General features: G+C 39.5%; 1 protein-coding gene across 3 annotated transcripts in view; it reads left to right on the top strand.

The window, feature by feature from the left end:
• The window catches only part of TGFBR3 (transforming growth factor beta receptor 3), a 208,871-nt gene that overhangs the window by 113,009 nt on the left and 76,869 nt on the right, over positions 1-18,993 (top strand). For all 3 annotated transcript variants that reach the window (XM_039236461.1, XM_039236462.1, XM_039236463.1), the window contains one exon: positions 15,023-15,160. In XM_039236461.1, the coding sequence (XP_039092392.1) occupies positions 15,023-15,160 (138 nt within the window). The remainder of the gene's footprint in view (positions 1-15,022; positions 15,161-18,993) is intronic.

The raw sequence follows: 18,993 nt of genomic DNA, 5'->3' as shown, positions 1-18,993 counted from the left end.
CTCTCTTAAATCCAGGGTTTGGATCAACAGCTGTTCTAGCATGGGCAGGGTAACTTGATATAATGGTATACATTTTTACCCTGGTCTGCTCTCAGAGCAAATTTGAAATGGTTGTTTTGGAAAATGTGCTATGAATTTATCTCTAGACCTTCGCACCAGAGCAGTTAGTTCAGCCCAGCAAATCCCTGGCACTTGATGTGCATCTTTCATAACACAACTTTGATGCTGTGACCTGATGCCTTGAATTCAGCACAACAAAATGGTGCTTGAAGAGCAGTGTTTACTTTGATCACTTTTCAACTTCTGTGCCCCAGCCTTTTCACGGAGTACAAATTGCTTTACCAGAGTTATGGGGCTGAAGCCCACGGACTGTTTTTGTAGTCTGGTTGCTGTGGTGATTCTTAGCCTTCCATGAAACTCCATCTCCAGGGAAACAGAAACCTTTGCAGCTGTCTCAAACCTTTTTGGTATCTGTATCCGATAGAGGTCTTCACTGAGCTTGTTGTAAGCAGGAGAGTGGTCGATAAACAAATATGTGGAAATAGGGCAACTCAATCAAGACATGTATTATTTTAAACAAACAACTCCTTTATCCTTCTTGCAAATCATAGGGGACTTTGAAGTATCTCCAAGCCTGGCTGAAGCCAGAGGTTAGTAAGCCGTGGAGATGTTGTTGGTCATGATAATGATATGAGTAAGAGGGAGGATAGTTGATGACATTATAGAGTTGCCAGGTGGGGAAGAAAGAATGGTGGTGAAGGAGAAGCTTAATGGGGCTTGTGTGTGCTTGGAGAGGAGAATTTGGTTTAGGAAGAGGGTTTGGGCTCAGTCTAAGGATGCCAGCAGTTTGGTGTTTTTGCAAGATTGTGAGGAAAGCTATTTTGACCTTTAGTCTCAGTGGAGGACAATATAGACAAGACCTTCCTTCTGTAGGAACCAAAGGAATGGAAGAAAGTAGAGATGATTTTAGAGGGTAGAAGTACTAATAGCTAACATTGAAAAGAGCACTTACTGTGTGCCAGTCACTGTTTTAAGTGCTTTCCACATATGGTGAGTTTAATCCTTTGACATCTGATGGAATAGGCACAGGTATTATCCCCATGTTACAGTCAACGAAACTGATGTCCATGGAGTCTTAACATGTTCAAGGTCCCAAGGCTGGTAAGTGGAGAACTGAGATTCCAAATGGCTCTGAGTCACTGCTGTTAACCACTAGGTCAAACTGCCTGTAATTTAGAAAGGAAAGCAGAGTGACCCAAAGGATCAAGTTCCAGGGGACACTAGCCAACTTGGAAGAAAACGTAGATTTTGGAAGAGATTAAATTATGCCTTAAAATGTGTTAATTGATTTTTTCATTCATTCATTCATTCATTCATTCATCATTAAATATTTATATAGAACTACTAAATGCCAAGTATTAGACTAGTCCCTAAGGTAATAAAAAGAAAATTCCCAAACCCTCCTCTTAGATGGTTGATATATACAAAGTTGATTTAAAACAAGGTAGTAGGTACTCTGTGCTCTAAGAGAAAGATAGTTTGGACAGAGGTCAGGAGCATATACTGGGGAGAGCTTCCTTCTTCTGAGGGCACTGATAACAAGAAGACTCCTTAAAGGACATGGCAATTTTTTCTGTGAGGTAAATAAAATTGATCCTGTGTGAAAACAAAACTGTAATTTTTTAAAACTGGAAATGGAAAGGAGATTTTATTTTTTAAATGTTTTTATTTATTTTATTTTTGAAAGGGGGGAGAGAGACAGAGAGATTGTGAAGGGGAGGAGGCAGAGAAAGAGGGAGACAGAGAAACCCAAGTACTGCACTGTCAGTGCAGAGCCTGATGCGGGGCATGAACTCCCAAACCTTCAGATCATGACCTGAGCTGAAATCAAGAGTCAGATACTTAACTAACTAAGCCACCCTGGCACGATGAACTATAATTAAATTATGTTCATACATACCACTACTTCATTCTAAACAGAATTGAGAGGTCTTAATTGCTCAGTTTGCAGATAGCTTGTCCTTGAGAATTTCCAAACCACACTAGAGCAGTACATCCACTTTATATAAATAACTCTGGTAGGAGTGGGTTCCAGAGTAGTGAATGGCAAGCCCTCTACAAGGGAAAGGGTTTGAGAAGGCCGAAGCCATCCATTGTTATAGGAGAAACTTTCCCTGATGCCTCAGGTGATGACTGTGCAATGTTCCTAAAATCTGGTGAGGGCCTTTCTGTAGCCAATACATAAATTCTTAACTATGGGCAAGCATCTCACGAGTGCTTTATAAATTTTAACTCATTTCTTTCTCATAATAACTCTAAAAGGTAGGTACTATTATCCTGGTTTTTAAATAAACAAGGTCACACAGGTAAGGAATGGAGCTGGGGTTGAAATACAAGGAGTTTGATGCAAGTGTCCATGCTCTCAATTATTATCCTGTGGTGATTAGTCATATTTCACTTCATGGTTCCCATAGTAAGCCATAAAGTAATCAAAAGGCAGTCTCTTAGACACTAAGATGTTGTTAGAGTAGCTTGGGGCTGATATAAGATTCCTCCCTGGTCATTCACTGTTCTAAGAGGGACAGTATCCACTTGGCACATCATCTACATTTTCTCAGTGCTTATTGGGAACCTTCCATGGTGAGTGGAAAATTAATAGAAGACACACAAATTAAATAGTTTTGCTGCTTGTTAGCCCAGGTTAAAAAGTTTGTTTGCATAAGTGGGTGGTATCTGATGGTGACTTTGACTTTATCAGGTTTCTCTGTTCTAAAAACAAGGACATTTTAGAACATTATCCAACTGTAATGGTCTGAAAATTTTGAGTTTCATCATCTTTCTTTGAGAGAATAATAAAATCTTCTATCACATTCAGAGTTAACCATAAATTTATAATAAATATAAATATCTAACCTCAGCAATTTTGTGTGATTGCACTGATCTCTTTTAAGGTTAGGGGAGACTTAATATATTTTGAAGAATAATGGCTTTTTCAAAGCTATTTCTAGTTTTAAGAGTCTGGGCTGTTAAGCAAGAGACAACAGGCTTCCACATACTCACATATGTGAGTATAAGGAAATCACAGGATTCCTAGATTCTAGGGTCTTAGTGCTCATTCAGTCCAGGTTTTCCTTAGCTTGTGAATATTGCTTCTAAAATATCTCTGATAAGTGGTCATGCAGCTCATCCAAGTAGTTCTGAACATTGGGAAGGAGTGGGAGAAACCAGAAGATTTATCATGTTCACAGATTTTGGCTGTTTGTTACACAGAGGTTTGGGTTGGATTTGTCCTGCCTTCTTGTTGCCTCTCCTGACCCTTGACATCCTCTTCTCTCCCCCACACAGCCCGGACGTATGTCAGGCTTAGTGTTCTGTTACAATCGTCTCTTCATGTGTCTGGCTTTCCTCTGTTCTGTGAGGAAATTGGTGAAAGATAGGCTGTGTCCTACTCATCTTCTTTTTGTCAATAATATTAATAAAAATAATTGTCATGGTGCCTGGAACATCATAAGTACCTAACTAATGCTGTTTGGATAAATGAAAAATAAAATGCATAGGAAACACGTTCCCATCTGAAGCAAGTTTAGTGTGTGGCTTAGTCTTGACTCTCTTAGATGAATGAAATCTTGAGGATTGATGGGAACTTTCAGCTCTTCTAAGATACACTGAGTTCCTTGTATCACATGAAGGTCTTTCCAGGTGAGGTTCAAAATTACAGAGTTAGTCTGGTTCATCCCATGTGTAAGTTCAAGCCACATTTTTTTGATGTGTGGTGAAAACATGGTAAAATTTACCATGTTAGCCATTTCCAAGTGTATGGTTCAGTGGCATTTGTACATTCACAATGCAGTACAACCATCACCGCTGTCTCATTCCAGAGCATTTTTCTTCACTCCAAAAAGAAATACCAGATCAATTAGCAGTCACTTTTGTTCTCCTGTACCCCTAGGTCCTAGTGATGATCAATCTGCTTTCTGTCTTGGGATTTACCTGCTCTAGACCTTTCATATAAATGTAATCATACAAATTGCAGTCTTTTGTGTCTGGCTTTTGCACTTCACATAGGCTTTCAAAGTTCATCCATGTTGTAGCATATATCAGTACTTACTCTTTTTATGCTACATAATATTCCATTGTACGGATACATCACATTTGCTTGTTTTGAATCACGTTTTTGTGGGTGTGTAATATTCCATTGTGTGTATGTGTATCACACTGTCTTTAGCCATAAAAAAGGTTGTGATCTTTCCATTCCAACAACATGAATGGGTTTAGAGGGTGTTATATTAAGTCAATAAGTCACATTGAGGGAGACAAATACCACATTATTTCACTTATATGTAGAATCTAAAAAACAAAGCAGATGAATAAATAAACAAAAAGCGCAATCAGACTTGTAAATACAGAGAACAAATTGGAGGTTCATGGCAGGAGGGGAAGAGGGGTGGGGAATTGGGCAAAATGGGTGAAAAGGAGTGAGAAATACCAGCTTCCAGTTATGGGATGAATACGTCATGGAGATGAAATGGACAATATAGGGAGCACAGTCAACGGTATTGACACAACATTATTTGATGACAGATGGCTACACTTGCAATGAACATAGTATAACTATAGAGTTGCCAAATCACTGTTTTGTAAACTAATGTAACATTGTATGTCAGATATAATTTAAAAAATTTTAATCACATTTTTATGGAGAAATTTGTCATGGTGATGAATCAAGTTTCTTATTTCTGCCCAAGCATCATGAATAGCAAGGAATTTTGATTATTTTTATAAAATCCTAGTAATTTTGGAATATTTAAATTTATAATCCAAGTCTGAATATTTTGTAATGAACCCTCTCCCCACACTTCTACTTTCCCCATTTTGGCTCTACTTACTGCTCATTAGAGAATGAGTCAGAAACAGAATGGTAGACTATGGTAGTTTTGCTGAAAATGAGAAGTAGAACACTAGCAGCTGTTGACTTAATAGGCGTTTGGGACTTGACTGAATTATGAAACAGAGCTTCAGTTGTTTGATCTTGGTATCTTTTAGGACCTTCCAGACTTTGGTCAGATTTGGAAAATGTCTTTAGAGATGTTTTATGAAAGAGTAGCTTGTACCTTCTCTATTTACATGAGAAGCTACGCCTTTGTAATACTTTTAAATTCTCTTTAAATATAGGTACTGTTGCTATACTTAAAAACATGAAAACCTTACATGTTTAATATTGCTGAGTAAAGTTCAGAGGTTAGAAATCTTTTTCCTTCATTTCCATCAATCGCATAAGAAATGAGATTATATATATAAAAGGTTAAGACACTATTAGTATTTCTATATGTTAAGGCAGAACTTCATATTTCTCAGTGTTACAAGGGGAAACAATTTTGATTATTCTATTGAAAACGAATTGCTGCCATCTCTTTTTCCTTCTGTTTTTCTACACATTCACCAATGCCCAGTAATATAAATTGATTTATCAGGGCTTAAATGTGCTGACTATGTATATGGTTTTGACAGGATTACAGTTATCTTTATTATTGGGAAATGAATGACGGGATAGTATTAATGCTATAATTTGAAAACCAAATGGTTTGTGTTAGAATTTGTACTTGTTTCACTTGTACTTGTGCTAAGATAAAATCCATTCCCAATTGCTTCCATGACACTCAGTGTTGATTTACCTGTAAATAAATATTGACAGGAGCATTCTTGATCTAAATAAAGAACATTGTTTCTGTGACTTAGGTCTTTTCCTTGAGTTTTTATTTCCCTTTTTCCTTTAGGTTATTAATAAGTATTTAAGATAGAAAGTAACTTCAATAAATTTGTTACCATATATCCTGATCTTTATTGTAGCTTTATCCCTTTCCAGTTAGAACAAGTGTATTGAACTACTTTTAATGCTCAACATTAAAATGCTCAACAAAATAGGAAATTTAAACCCTTCAAATGCTGGCTTTAGAAGATATTATTCCATCTCAGACACTTAACTATAACATGCCAAATTCTGTACGCATGTTTTGGCAACTTTCTGTTTACTTCTGTGATCACAGGTCTTACCCTGAAAACATAGCAGGGCTCAAGGAAAATTGATTGTGTGGAGGAAAATAGGCAAAAGTACTGGACTCTAATGTAAATACTGCAAACTGAATTTACTCTGTTGTCAGGCTGTTCTGACAGAGTTCATTGCCTGAATTAAAAGCATTTCCAATTCCATGCCTCTGAAAGATAGTGGAACATTCAATCAAAGAAAATTATGTTTTTTCAGGAAAAATGCTCCCAAAACAAAGAATGATAATATGTTCTCCCCACTTTAGCTTCAGGGTTATTTCTCTCTTTCTCAAGGTAGACCATGTAACATTGAAACTAAAGTTCCTTTAAAAACATTTCCACTTAAAATCCTAACCTGGCTGGATGAGACCAGAATGTCCTTAGGGGGCCAGTACTGTGAACTTCAGGAGTTGTTTTTGTTAGAGCTTTCAAAGGAAACCAGACTTTACAAAATTCCCAAGGCTTTTCTACCCTGACCAGAATTTAGTTTCCTTAGAGAGTAATTTGGTCTAATCCACATATCAACCAGGATCCCCTGGAGTTCAAGGAATGATTGAGTTGTACCTCTTCTAATTCAGTGACTTGTAGAAATACAGAGGGTATATTTTTGCAGATTGCCAGAGCTTTAAAGTTCTCATGGCCCTGTCTGCTTCCTGGTCTTGTAATTCTACATGTGATGTGTTTGCAATACAGCTGATTTGCTTGGATGTGAAGTGCAACCAATGCCATTTTGAGTTCCACAGTGCATTTGTTCATGAGAATTACAGTGAGCATTACTAAAGCTTTTGTAGAGGAGATAGAGGAGGATTTACATCAAAGCAACTCACAACTTTAGCTGGCAGTGTAGACATCACAGTTCATAAAAATGCTTGTTGACCCATTCCTGTGGAGTTTCACCTACCTCCCAGCTTGTGCTAGCTTCCCATCATCTTGCTCACAACTCATTGCCCTTCCTTTCCCTTATCTTTTCTTTTCCAGAAGCAAAATAGTTCCTGCCTCTTGCTCCTGTGGAGTAGGCTGCTGACCTCTGCTTGGCCTCAAGGCCCACACCAAAGGTTAGGGTGCACTGGGAAGGTCCTTAGGAAGAAAAAAAGAGAAGGACAACAAGAGACATTCACTCTACTCCCAGCATTGCCACTCTCTGGCCATGTGACTTCAGAAAACTTATTTACCTCTAACCACCAGTTTCTTCGTCTTTAAAACAAATAATTAGGTAATTAGGCAGAATCCCTTCTGATGGCAAATCTTAACCCAGTAGAAGGCTCATGGACCTGCCTATGTCTTTCCTTGGAAAACAGTGACTATGGCTGTCACACTCCTCTTCTCCCTGCTATTAGTACTAACAATAGAAACACAAATGCAGTGTTTGTGACGTCCGTGCCTTAGTAATTACTCCTCTCCAGATTTCTCTTTCGTGCTAGAAAGGTGACACTGTATGCCCATTCCCGGTTCCTTGCCAGCTTCAGGTTAATTTACTGGTCCAGGGGAATCCAGGTGTTCTCCTTTTGTAAAGCTTAACACATCTTAAATCACTGCCTGAACACCAGTGCATTTGGTTTTTTGGTATTACAAATTCACTGACTTTAAGATGGTGCTTAAGCAGCAATCTTCATTGAGATCTGTGACTGCAGTTGCCAGGTGGAAATGATTTCATTACTCAGATCATGTGAGAATTGGGTTCTTGGCTGTGCTTATTTTTTAAATTAGCTACCATTGATCACATCAGTGATTCTCTTTATTATGCAGTTCTGTTCACCACAGAGCTGCATGACAAGCTGACATCCTATTATTATAGACATATCATGCCAAAATATTGGTTTATTAGCAGTTAAGTAGCAAAAACAGTTTCAAGCCCATTATAAAAAGTAGAAGTTGAAAGGAAATACATTTGTGTAGTACATAGTTAAATGGCGCTTTGATTATAATAATAATGTTGAAAACAATCATAGTGTTTGGGATGGATCTGTTTATTAAGTGTGGAAAGGAATATAAAAAATAAAAGCAAGCTTTTTTTTCATATTAATCAGTGTGCAAATACCGAGTTCCTTCAGTTTGTGTAGGATTGTACTTTCTGATGGGTTCTAGCGCACCTCCTTGCCTAACTGAAAAGTGTTTAAAATTCTGTGCTCTAAGAGAGGGTAGAGGTTTGGTTAAAACTTTTTGTCTTTGTTTTTTATCCCTGAGAAGGAAAACCTGCTCCAAAGGCTTTTCACATTTTATCCATTTGTATATTCGTAACCGTTGAAGATGACAAAATAATTTCTGTGTGTTTGTTTGCCTGGTCCCCACACATGGCATAAGTGCTGCTCTGCCTTGTCCTGTACACACAGCAGAGGATGATGATCAGTTTCACAAAGCCAAGAATGGCCTTGGAGTTCTCTCCAACACACATTCCCTGCAGCCACCACTGTTCGTTTGGGTAACATGAGTTGGAACCTGCTTTTCTTAACTATGTTTTAAAGTTCAAGTCAAACTTGATAGCAAAAGTTAATGTTCTCTTTACTAGATGCACCCTCACCCCTTTTGGCCAGAAAACCATGACAATACGACTCTGTAACTGTTATTTGAAGCACATTTCATGAGTGACTTTTATGGATTCTTTCAGAAAAGTTGTTGACTGCTTGCTGGATGTTCAGCTCTATGCTAAGCCCAAGGATGCAGAAATGAGTGGGACTCAGTTTCTGCCCTTGAAGAATGCCTTGAGGATTTCACAGGGTGTGTGTGTGTGTGTAAATGACAAACATCCAGATTATTGCAGTGCCATGTGGAGGTAGTGAGCATGGTCTGTGGGAGCTCTGTTGAGCTCCAGCCTGCGTGGGCATAGGGAAGGATTTCAGTGATTTGAGCTGGACATACCTGTCTGTCCAGGGGCCGGCAGGAGAGTGCTGAAGGCCAGAATCCTTAAAGACCATGGTGTGTTGACAACATACAGTAAGATATTCAGACGGCAGATACTTAATACTAAAGGATGATGGAAAAAGTGCCTGTCAGTGTTAGACTTGCCATCAGCAGTGGCCTGCTGAGGGTTCCCACAGTGCTTCTGTCCCCGAGCATGCCCACATCCACGGTCTCCCCTTTCCCTGCCTCTCTTCCCCATAGTGACTAAGCTGTAGGCTACTCTGGGAAGGAAGGGCTAGGGTCTCTGGAATCCCCTTGCAACTCTCCCAGGACCCCGTTAGAGGGCCATGACCTATAGTTTCAGAAATATTCTTCTGTTTATATCAGCTCTTGTCCCTCAACCCCCAACCCAAATTTAGTTCCGAGTATTTTTCCAGGGCATTCAAAATATAGAGCAGAGAGGGGAGGCTTATTTCTGCATCAGATTTCAGATTTTTATTTTAGGTTTTTTTCCCCTGTTTTGTGGTCATAATAGAATATTTTCAGAAGCTCCCAGGGAATCCTGAATCCTGTCCTTGTTTGGCGGGGGGGAGGAATTCGTTTTGGAATTGAGTGGCTGTATCCCTTTCATCATGTTAAATGGTTTCAAGACAAAACCATTGGGAAAAAGAGTACACTGTCATTTGCCATAACAGTGTGAAATCTCTGACCCCAGTACTGCTGAGACAGGGAGAATGGCCAGTTGACTTCCATGGTGAGGGTAGAGACATGCAGGGGGTGGAGATTCCTTGAATTCAGCACCAACTGATTAATGCTTTTCTAGAAATTCAGAGAAATGTGAAAATAATATAATAAGGAAAAAATTTTAAAGCTCTAAATCCACCCCTCCAAGAATTTTAAGGAAACCTTTTTATACCAATTCCCAAATGGCAAAAGATAAGTGATGGCAAATAAAATGTCAGCTGTAGGGGATCCTTAGACCAAAACATACATTCAAACACTACAGCAACTAACTACTGTTTCCCACTCAAAGCAATTGGTTGTACATTTTGGATGCATCTGGAGTCATATATGAGCTCCTAAAAGTCCTATTGCCCAAATAGAAGTAAAATTTGAGTTCAGCTGTGGTACCCCAGCATTCTGAAATAGATTCGTGTCTCATTGTCCATCTGTGTAAATTATGGTGCTATGAGACCCAGACTCAGGATGTTTTCAGTTACTACGAACACCGTTGCTAAGTGGATGTCTCCTTACCCCTGAAGAGGGGCTAGATGATGGCTATATACAGACCAAGGTGTGATTTTATGGGTCTTGGTTATAGACACGCTGCTAGGGTTCTTTTCTTATCTATCTACTTGTAAACTGATAATTGGATCATTCATTTCAGAGCATTTGATCTGGTTTTAGAGAACAGGAGTCTCTCTGGTAGTGGTTTGGATGACTTCATTGTTTTCATAGGTCCATAGGGACTGTTACAAGAATCAGAAATGTTGAAATGGAACCTCACTGACACTTTAGCAAAATCAGACAGCTGTTAGACTCTCATATCAGTTGTTTTGCTGGCTTGCCTTATATTTGTTTAAAAAAAAAAACAAACCCATGAGTAGGAAAGGGGGGGATGTCTAACTAATAGGAAAATTTTGAAATCACTATGGTAGAACTATCTTGCATCTCTTCTGTGAATCCTTAGAAATTCAAAACAATTTTCATATGGCATCTTTCCATAAAGAGAGTAGAGGTTTTTTTCTTTCCTATAAGCACATAATTCATTTCCATAAAGTGATTTACAAAGTTTGAGACAATATATAGTTTTTGCTTATAAAAAATAATTTGGGGGGGGGGTACCTAAGTAGTGCAGTTGGTTAAGTGTCCAGCTCTTGGTTTTAGCTCAGGTCATGATCTCACAGATTTGTGAATTCAAGCCTCATGTCGAGCTCTGCACTGGCAGCTCAGAGCCTGCTTGGGATCCTCTCTTTGCCTCTCTCTGGCCCTCCCCACAGACACTGTCTCTGTCTCTCTCAAAATAAATAAATAAATAAACTTTTTAAAAACAATTTTTGGAAAATTGAGAGATCTTCACCCTAATAAGATCCAGAGGAAATTGTCATTGTTTTCTGGTCATAACATGGGCAAGGACATTCTTCCTAAATGAGAGATAAGAAGTTTGTCTTTCCACTTGGGGGCTTTATGCTCCTGGAGTTGGCCTTGATTTTGGTCAAAATTGCATTCAGATTCCCCAGGAAAGTACTCAGAAAAGATTTACTTTGCATTTCTTTATAAAATAGGAGAAATACATTAATTACATCTGGTAGTTAAAGTGCATCGATAACCTCAGAAGACCTAGTGTAAATAGATGTCATAGAATAGATTAGCTTTCTTAGCTCAGAACCAGTGAGCTTTTCCTCATTTATGGGGAGATCTGCAATGCACAAGGGACAGTGTCTACATATGGGATGTGACAGATTAGATTACTTGCATTTTCTCACGCCATTAGGAAGACTGAAATGCAGCCCTGTTTGAGACAGCCCTGATTAGAGCAGGGACTCTTGAGCTAGGTTTTATGGACCACTGTGTAGTCAAAGGATGGTTTTTGGAGGTCACTGAAATCCCAGAAACTGCATGTAGAAGTGTATTTCTAAATTGTCGTCTATTAAGTTCTTTCTCTGAGAGGATGACATGTTAAAGCCACAGGTATAATCTCTAGTTTAATAACATGGAGTCCGTTTGTTTCTGTGTCTGCCTTTAGAATGTTCCTCCTCTTCTATAGTGGACTCCATAACCTAGGTTAATGGGTACTTAACCGAAATTCGTGGGCCCTATAGTGAATGTGTTTTCTCTGACATTGCTTGCAAAATGTAGTGCACATAAGGGTTTTTTGTGTGTGTGGCACATCTTGCGTTAAGTTCTCAAATGCTTTGGTATTGCCAAAGATTCACACAGAAGCCACCAAGAAGACCAGTCATTGTTTCTTCATTTGGGATGCATCCCCTTTGGTCCCATTTGCCTTCACAGCCACATGGCCCCTAGGTTTAGTTTGTTATTGCTTATGAAGACCGTGGACTGAGTGGTGACTCTTCCTTTCATGTAGACTTAACATAGGGTTGAGAGTCAACCCTTTGAACTGCTGTTTGGATTGCCAAGCTGGAAATCATTAGATACCACTTATACCATTTCTCCACGACTGTTTCTTTGCTGCTGTGTGCCTCAGCTCTGGTCATCAGACCATGATCATGAGGCATTAATCCACCCATGAAAACCTTTAGCAGAATGTTCTTATCCTCGTAACTGTAGTCTATCTTGAGCTAAAATTGGTTCTAAAGAGGACTTTATATTTCTCTTCTCTTCTCTTCTCTTCTCTTCTCTTCTCTTCTCTTCTCTTCTCTTCTCTTTTCCAGCCTGAGAGAAAGTAGACACCTTAGCCAGGAATTCTTTCAGAGATATTCCGGCTATGTTCTCCCCACCATTCGGGGAGCTTTTATACCTTCATTCTTTTGTTGATTGTTTTTGGTTGTCCTCTGTCTTCCCTTCAGAAAGGTTTATTCCAATAGAGGAAGGTTGTTGAGGGATTAGATGAGCGGGTGCTTAGGGGACTCTCTGTACTTGCCAAATGATCTTTTAAAAAAAGTATTGAGTATTTTTCTCTTAATTTCCCAATCATAGTGTGAATTCTTCTTTGCCAGATGATTCTTGGGGCTTTGCCTGGGCCCTGTGTGCCAGAGTCGGGGATTCATCTTGGCCAGACGCTGCCACATATTGAAGAGAGAGCCGTTTCCAGGAAAGCTCAGAGCTGTGGCTCCTAGAAATCTTTCCTTGATTGTGTGAGCCAGGCCTTGACACTTTTGACCATCTGGAAGATTTTGGACCCCAGCACCAATATCTGTCTCATACACATTTTTCTTTTCATTTCTTAGGTTTTTTCTTAAATTCTTGTTCATTTGAGATATATATTTATTGCTGTTTTATCTATACACTTCAAGAGTGGTATGCCTGAGGGCTGCAAAGAAAATTATCAGAAAAAGAGTTGACGTACCCTCTGTGGATACACATGGCTGTTCTTCGTGCCATGATGGTGCTCAATAAACAGTTTTGGAAGGAATAAATATGGAAACTTTTTACTGACACGTACTGTTCATGACAGAGTGTTTCTTAGCCATTTTTCAGGTACTCTTGAACAAGTAATGACTTCATCTCTCCTTTCTTCGCTCTCCAAAGTATATGCTTTCTGTAGTGTGCGTCTTTCTTTTCATGCTACAGTTTGACTCTTTGCCCCTACTCTGTTTCTACAGCCTTTCTTGTTTACAGTGGCCATCAATCTGTTTATTTCTAGATATGGACAGCTGTGCAAAATGCCATGAGGTAGAGTTTGTACAACCAAGAAATGTGTTATTATGCTATAGCTGTACTTGACATCACTTTTCGTTAGTACTCTTTTTTTAGTATTTTGCATATGTCACATGTAAAGATAATCCTAGTTGTTTTGCAGAAACAGGTCATGATAGTATTGCTTATGTTCTTAAACTTTTCTGCAAATTAGCTAGCTATGTCCCTTTGAACCTATTAATATAGTCAGCCTTTTTCACCTTTTAGGTAACATAAATTTATGAATTTGCTCTAGTAAATCAATCATTTAAACAACTGTCTACTCTCTGTTTAAGCACAGTATTATAGTAAGACATATCTTTGCCTACTGAGTATTTGTAGTCTGTTTCAGAGATTGAGACACACACTCAACAGTTAATGAATGGAGATGGTATTATACACCATAGTGCAAATTATTAATAGAATAAAACACTTCCATGGCATTGGAAATTAGAAAATTAAATATCCAGTTGGTACTCACTGAGTGCCTACCATGTGCTAAGGCATGAGTATTGAAAGTAAATTTTGATGCTGTATTATTGGTGATCCGAGAGGCTATTGTGGTAAGTGACATTGGTGCCAAAGGCAGTCCCTACAATAAAAGGCAGAGATCACTTGAGATCAAACTGGGCCAGCAGCCACTGGAATATGTAAAATAGTCCAGCTTTGAGTGCTCTATCCCTGATGGCTGTATAGACTCAGATCATAGATCTGGGCCATTTAATGCTCATAAGGATTATGGCTGAGATGTTCCGTTATTCCCAGTGTATTACTCAGTTTTTGTCTTGCCAGCTAAAGTCATTTTTCGTGCTTTCCCTCTCATCACTTTCTGGTGCTCTTGGGTGAGTTCAACTTGTTAAAATATGTGCTTCTTGGGTCTTGCTTCACCCCTCTGTACAGAAAGCCAGTATGAGACATGCTTCTATGAAAGCATCTGTTCGGTATTTCTTTATTCACCCTTTTGCTTTTCTGTGTTCACGTTGACCTATTTTGGCTGGTACACTCTGGGAAGATGTTGAGCACACTGTCTCCAGCTGTCCTCATAGGTGTTTTTTGATGATGTTAATGATGATAGCGGTAACCTATAATAGTCCTTGATTTACTATCAAAAGTGGTCACAGTTTTCTTATTGAGACTCATGGTCTTCTTCCCTGTTTTGCTTTTGTTTTTGTTTTGGACCAGGTCTGCATACAATCAGTTTTTATTCTGTGTGTTCTCTGTACTTCATGTTTTTTTGGAAAGCCCCCTGAAGCTAATAGCTGGGTTGATGAAAGCTCCCCTTGGCAGTCCCTTTCCTGTAGCTTTCGGCACTTTTCTTTGGCAGAACTCACTTCACTTTTTAGAGGTTGGAGCTCACCTGGAAGAGAAGAAAGTCCTTTCTCGGGTGATCCAGAGGGATGACCCCCCCCCCATGGCATTCCATAATCCCATTTCTTAGCTTTTTCATTTGACTTGTAGGATAAGGCAGTCCTGAGGGAAGGTAACTTTTGTTCTGTCTTTGCTAACTTTGAAAAAAAAAAAGTGTTTATTTGTGTTCTGCTATTACTGGGAGCTGAATCATGTTTTAATTGAGATTAGTGTGGGTTGCCATTTTTGTAGTAAAAAATGGTCAAATACTGGCAGCAGCATCTAATTCAACCTAGTATAGTATATCTTATCCATAGAATCTAAACTACCTTACAGCTTCTTTTAACGGTGAGCTATGGAAAAGTATTTCAGATGCTATGCTCTGTGATTTTAATGGAAAGCCAGTGTTAAGATTTCTCTCTCTGTTGCTTCCTAGGTCACTCTGCACCTAAATCCCATCTCCTCGGTCCACATTCACCACAAGCCTATCGTGTTCATGCTCAACTCCCCACAGCCCCTGGTCTGGCATCTGAAGACAGAGAGGCTGGCAGTTGGGGTCTCCAGACTTTTCTTGGTAAGTGTTTGAAACCTTCCTTGAGTGTCCTTAGCACAAGGATATAATGACCCTGAAACTTTACAGGTCTTTTTAAAAGGCTGATTGCATTGAAATAATACCAGAGTCCACGCTGTGTTAAATTGGAAGAACGCTCTTAGTGGTATTTGGGCAGCATAGAGAAGGAGTCACGGAAAACAAACACCACACGTGTGTGTCTGCCTGTGGAAGGAGGATCTGGTCTAGTCTGCATGTTAGAGGGGGACCTGCAGTCATTCTCTGTGTGGCCTGGGCCTTGGTCCCTGCTCTGAGACTCCTGCCGGCTGGCATCAGGAGCAATGTAAACATTGTAAACAGCCACTAGGTGTGTGGTCTCTGACCACAAAACAAATACACACAAACCCATTCTATTTGTATATAACAGAGGCCTGCTTTCTGATATGAGGATCTGTTTGTTGAGAGAGTGACACAGCGAGTTCCAAAATGAAAACATTTGTATTTTATAAAAAAGCTGGAACCCAGCTCTTGTGGAAAGATCCAAATATTACCTACTATTTGTAAATCATGTCCTTTTGAGTTTGCCAGAACATTCAAGTTTGCTAGTTGTGGAGAAATTGATGGGTTGTTTGGATGGAATTTTTGGGGTATGATATCATGTCTGATGATGAGCAAGACTGCCCTTCACAGTGATAACTCACGTTGTCTACTGCTAGCACTTCATGCTGATGTCCTCAACTGCAGAGCCTTAGGCTTTTAAACCTCTTTGCCCCAAAGCATCCAGACCAAAAAGAGGCCTCAGTTAATAGTCTTTTTCTTGTATAATGAGCATACTTCATGTAATTAATAACTCTTACTCTAGATCTGTACTTATATTTGAAGAATACATCAAAGGTACCCGTTGAATAAATTAGGAATCCATAATCAATACAATTAATAAGTAGAGAAATAAATGAGTAAAGACGGACAAGGTCGGTAATCTAGCAGGATGATAGAGTTAGAAATTCCTGATTTTGAAGATGTGGTTTATCTATACCATGGAATACTACATGACAATGAGAAACAATGAAATCTGGCTATGTGTCGCAACATGGATGGACCTTGAGGGTGTTATGCTGAGCGAAATAAGTCAGTCAGAGAAGGACAAATATCATATGTTTGCACGTATAGGAGGATTAGAAGGAACTTAACGGAGGAACAAGGGGGAGAAGAAGGGGGGAAGTGGTGGGGGAAAAGGAGAGAGGCAAACCATGAGAGACTCTTGAATGCTGACAAAAACTGAGGACTGATGGATGTGGGGGGAGGGGGGATGGGAATGGAGGAGGGCACTTGTGGGGATGAGCACTGGGTGTTATATGGAAACCAAATTGACAATAAACTATTTGTAAAAAAAAAAAAAAAGAAAAAAGAAAAGAAAAAAAGAAATTCCTGATTTTGCGATCATCATAGTAAAGGTTTATTGGGCAAGAGTCATCAGTAGAAGCTAAATGTAGAAGTGGAGGGAGTTTGAGGAACAGTATATTTTATTTAAATTACTCAAACAACTTACTAATAACAAAAGAAACAGTAACTGCTATAGGAGAGTTACCCAGCAGTACCTTAACCAAGTCATCAAAATCAACATCACCAGTATGGTACAGGTGCACATGATGTGCCTTTGGATGTGATAACCCGAGAAAGGGCATGGCATCATTTATGTTGTATTGTAGCCAAACGTACACATATAACCTGGATCTAGTCATGAGGAAGCATCAGGCAAAACCAAATTGAGTGACATTCTGTCAAACCCAGATGGGACTTACTCTAGAAGCTCTTTCCCCATACTGGCTCCTTCATATTCATAATCATTATCAACCTCCTGTAATTAAAGGTATTTGTGATAGTAAGTATAATGGCTATGATCATAAAATCTTATGTGCATTTAGTCCATGGAGTGCTGAGCTATATTGTCCAGTACTGTAAACAGTAGCTATGGTGAGCTATTTAAATTTAAATTAACTAGGGGCACCTGGGTGGCTCAGTCAGTTAAGTATTTGATTTTGGCTCAGGTCATGATCTCATGGTGCCTGAGTTTGAGCTCCACACTGGCCTCTGTGCTGATAGTGTGGAGCCTGCCTAGGATTCTCTCTGCCCCTCCCCAATTTGTTCTCTGTCTCTCAAAATAAATAAACTTAAAAAAATTTAAATTAACTAAGATTACAAATACAGTCCCTGAGGCACAACAGCCACATTTCAGGTGCTCAGTAGCTACATGAGGGTACCACACTGGGCAGGGTGTGGACAGCATATGAGCAAATGTTTTGCCCACCCTGCTTTGAATCCAAGTGGCAATTCAAGGCAAATTATTTTATTTTTCTAAGCCTGGTTTTCCTCACTTGTAATATGGGAAAATTAATAGTTACAGCATCATGGGGTTGTTATCTTGAGTAAAAGACATTACATGTAGCATGTTTAATATAGTGCCTAACCCTTTTCATAGATATTACCTGTTGTTGTTGTGACTATTTAATATTAGTCATAGTAAAGAACACTTGGGTAGGATGTTGAATTTCTATTTCTGTTTGTTTGTTTGTTTGTTTATAGGGAGAGAGAAAGAAAGAAAGGGTGCACACAGTGGGACAGGGGTGGAGGGAGAGGGAGAGAGAGAATTCCAAGCAGGCTCCACGCCCAGTGCAAAGTGTGATGCTGGGCTCAATCTCACAACCGTGAGATCATGACCTGAGCTGAAATCAAGGGTCGGATGCTTAACTGACTGAGCCACCCAGGCACACCATGGATGTTGAATTTAAATTTCTAATTATAAATGTCTAGGTTGGCCTAATCAAGACTGAAAGGAGTTTGTATTTCTCTGAGCTACAGGCCCAGATGAAAAGTTTGGGCCACATATATGATAGTTGTACTGGTCACTTTCTGGACTCTTCATGAACCTACCACTCCATAGGTTGTAATGGAAAGTATCTTATTCCTAGTTATTATTTATTTGCTTTAATTTTGTTTGAGATCTATAGAAACTGCATCTTGGCCATCAGTTTAAAATGCACTAATGGGGGACGCCTGGGTGGCTCAGTCAGTTGGGCATCCGACTTCGGCTCAGGTCATGATCTCACGGTTTGTGGGTTCGAGCCCCACGTCGGGCTCTGTGCTGACAGCTAGCTCAGAGCCTGGAGCCTGCTTCAGATTCTGTGTCTCCGTCTCTGACCCTGCCTTGCTCATGCTGTCTCTATCTCTCTCTCAGAAATAAATAAAACATCAAAAAAATTTTTTTTGAAATGCACTAATGGTTAAAAAGGAGATAGTTTTATTTAAACAACTTAACATCGTCCCTATTTGGAGTTGATCCCATGTAGAGATAGCAGATCAGGTGATGAACCTAAAATTACCAACATAGGGCAAACAGTATTGGGTGAGGCCAAGGATTTATATTTGGGGACACTTGAACTCTGCTTTGTTATCCAACAAAGCTTTCTTTAGGTAAAATGGTTTATTCCCATCCTTACGTTTTTTCAAGGCCTGGAAGAGCTGGTAGAACATGTGTTGCTCATTCATTTTCTCATGTCCATGGATGATCTTACAAGCTAGGTAGCTCTCCCTGACAGTGTGTGAGGTGAAGAGGGTAAAGGCAAGCTCTTCCCTTGCTCTGTGTTGCTGGAAAGGAATTTCAGGGTATATGCATCCACTGGATAGCCACTGCAGCAGAGGGGTCTACCGCTGGATGGAATACCAGGGATGAGTTCTGTTTATCCATGTATAGTAGCTAAGGGTTCACATTTGGAGATAAGACCATTATATTATTTTACAAACACTTCAGAAGGCCCATGCAGTTTTCAAAACCTGGGGCTTAGCCATTTCTATCACTG

This window comes from Hyaena hyaena, unplaced genomic scaffold (genome assembly GCF_003009895.1).
Source record: "Hyaena hyaena isolate Hyena2069 unplaced genomic scaffold, ASM300989v1 scaffold_111, whole genome shotgun sequence".
Taxonomy (NCBI): Eukaryota; Metazoa; Chordata; class Mammalia; order Carnivora; family Hyaenidae; genus Hyaena; species Hyaena hyaena.
The sequence above is the reverse complement of the archived record's forward strand: the minus strand, read 5'-3'. Positions and strand labels throughout refer to the sequence as shown.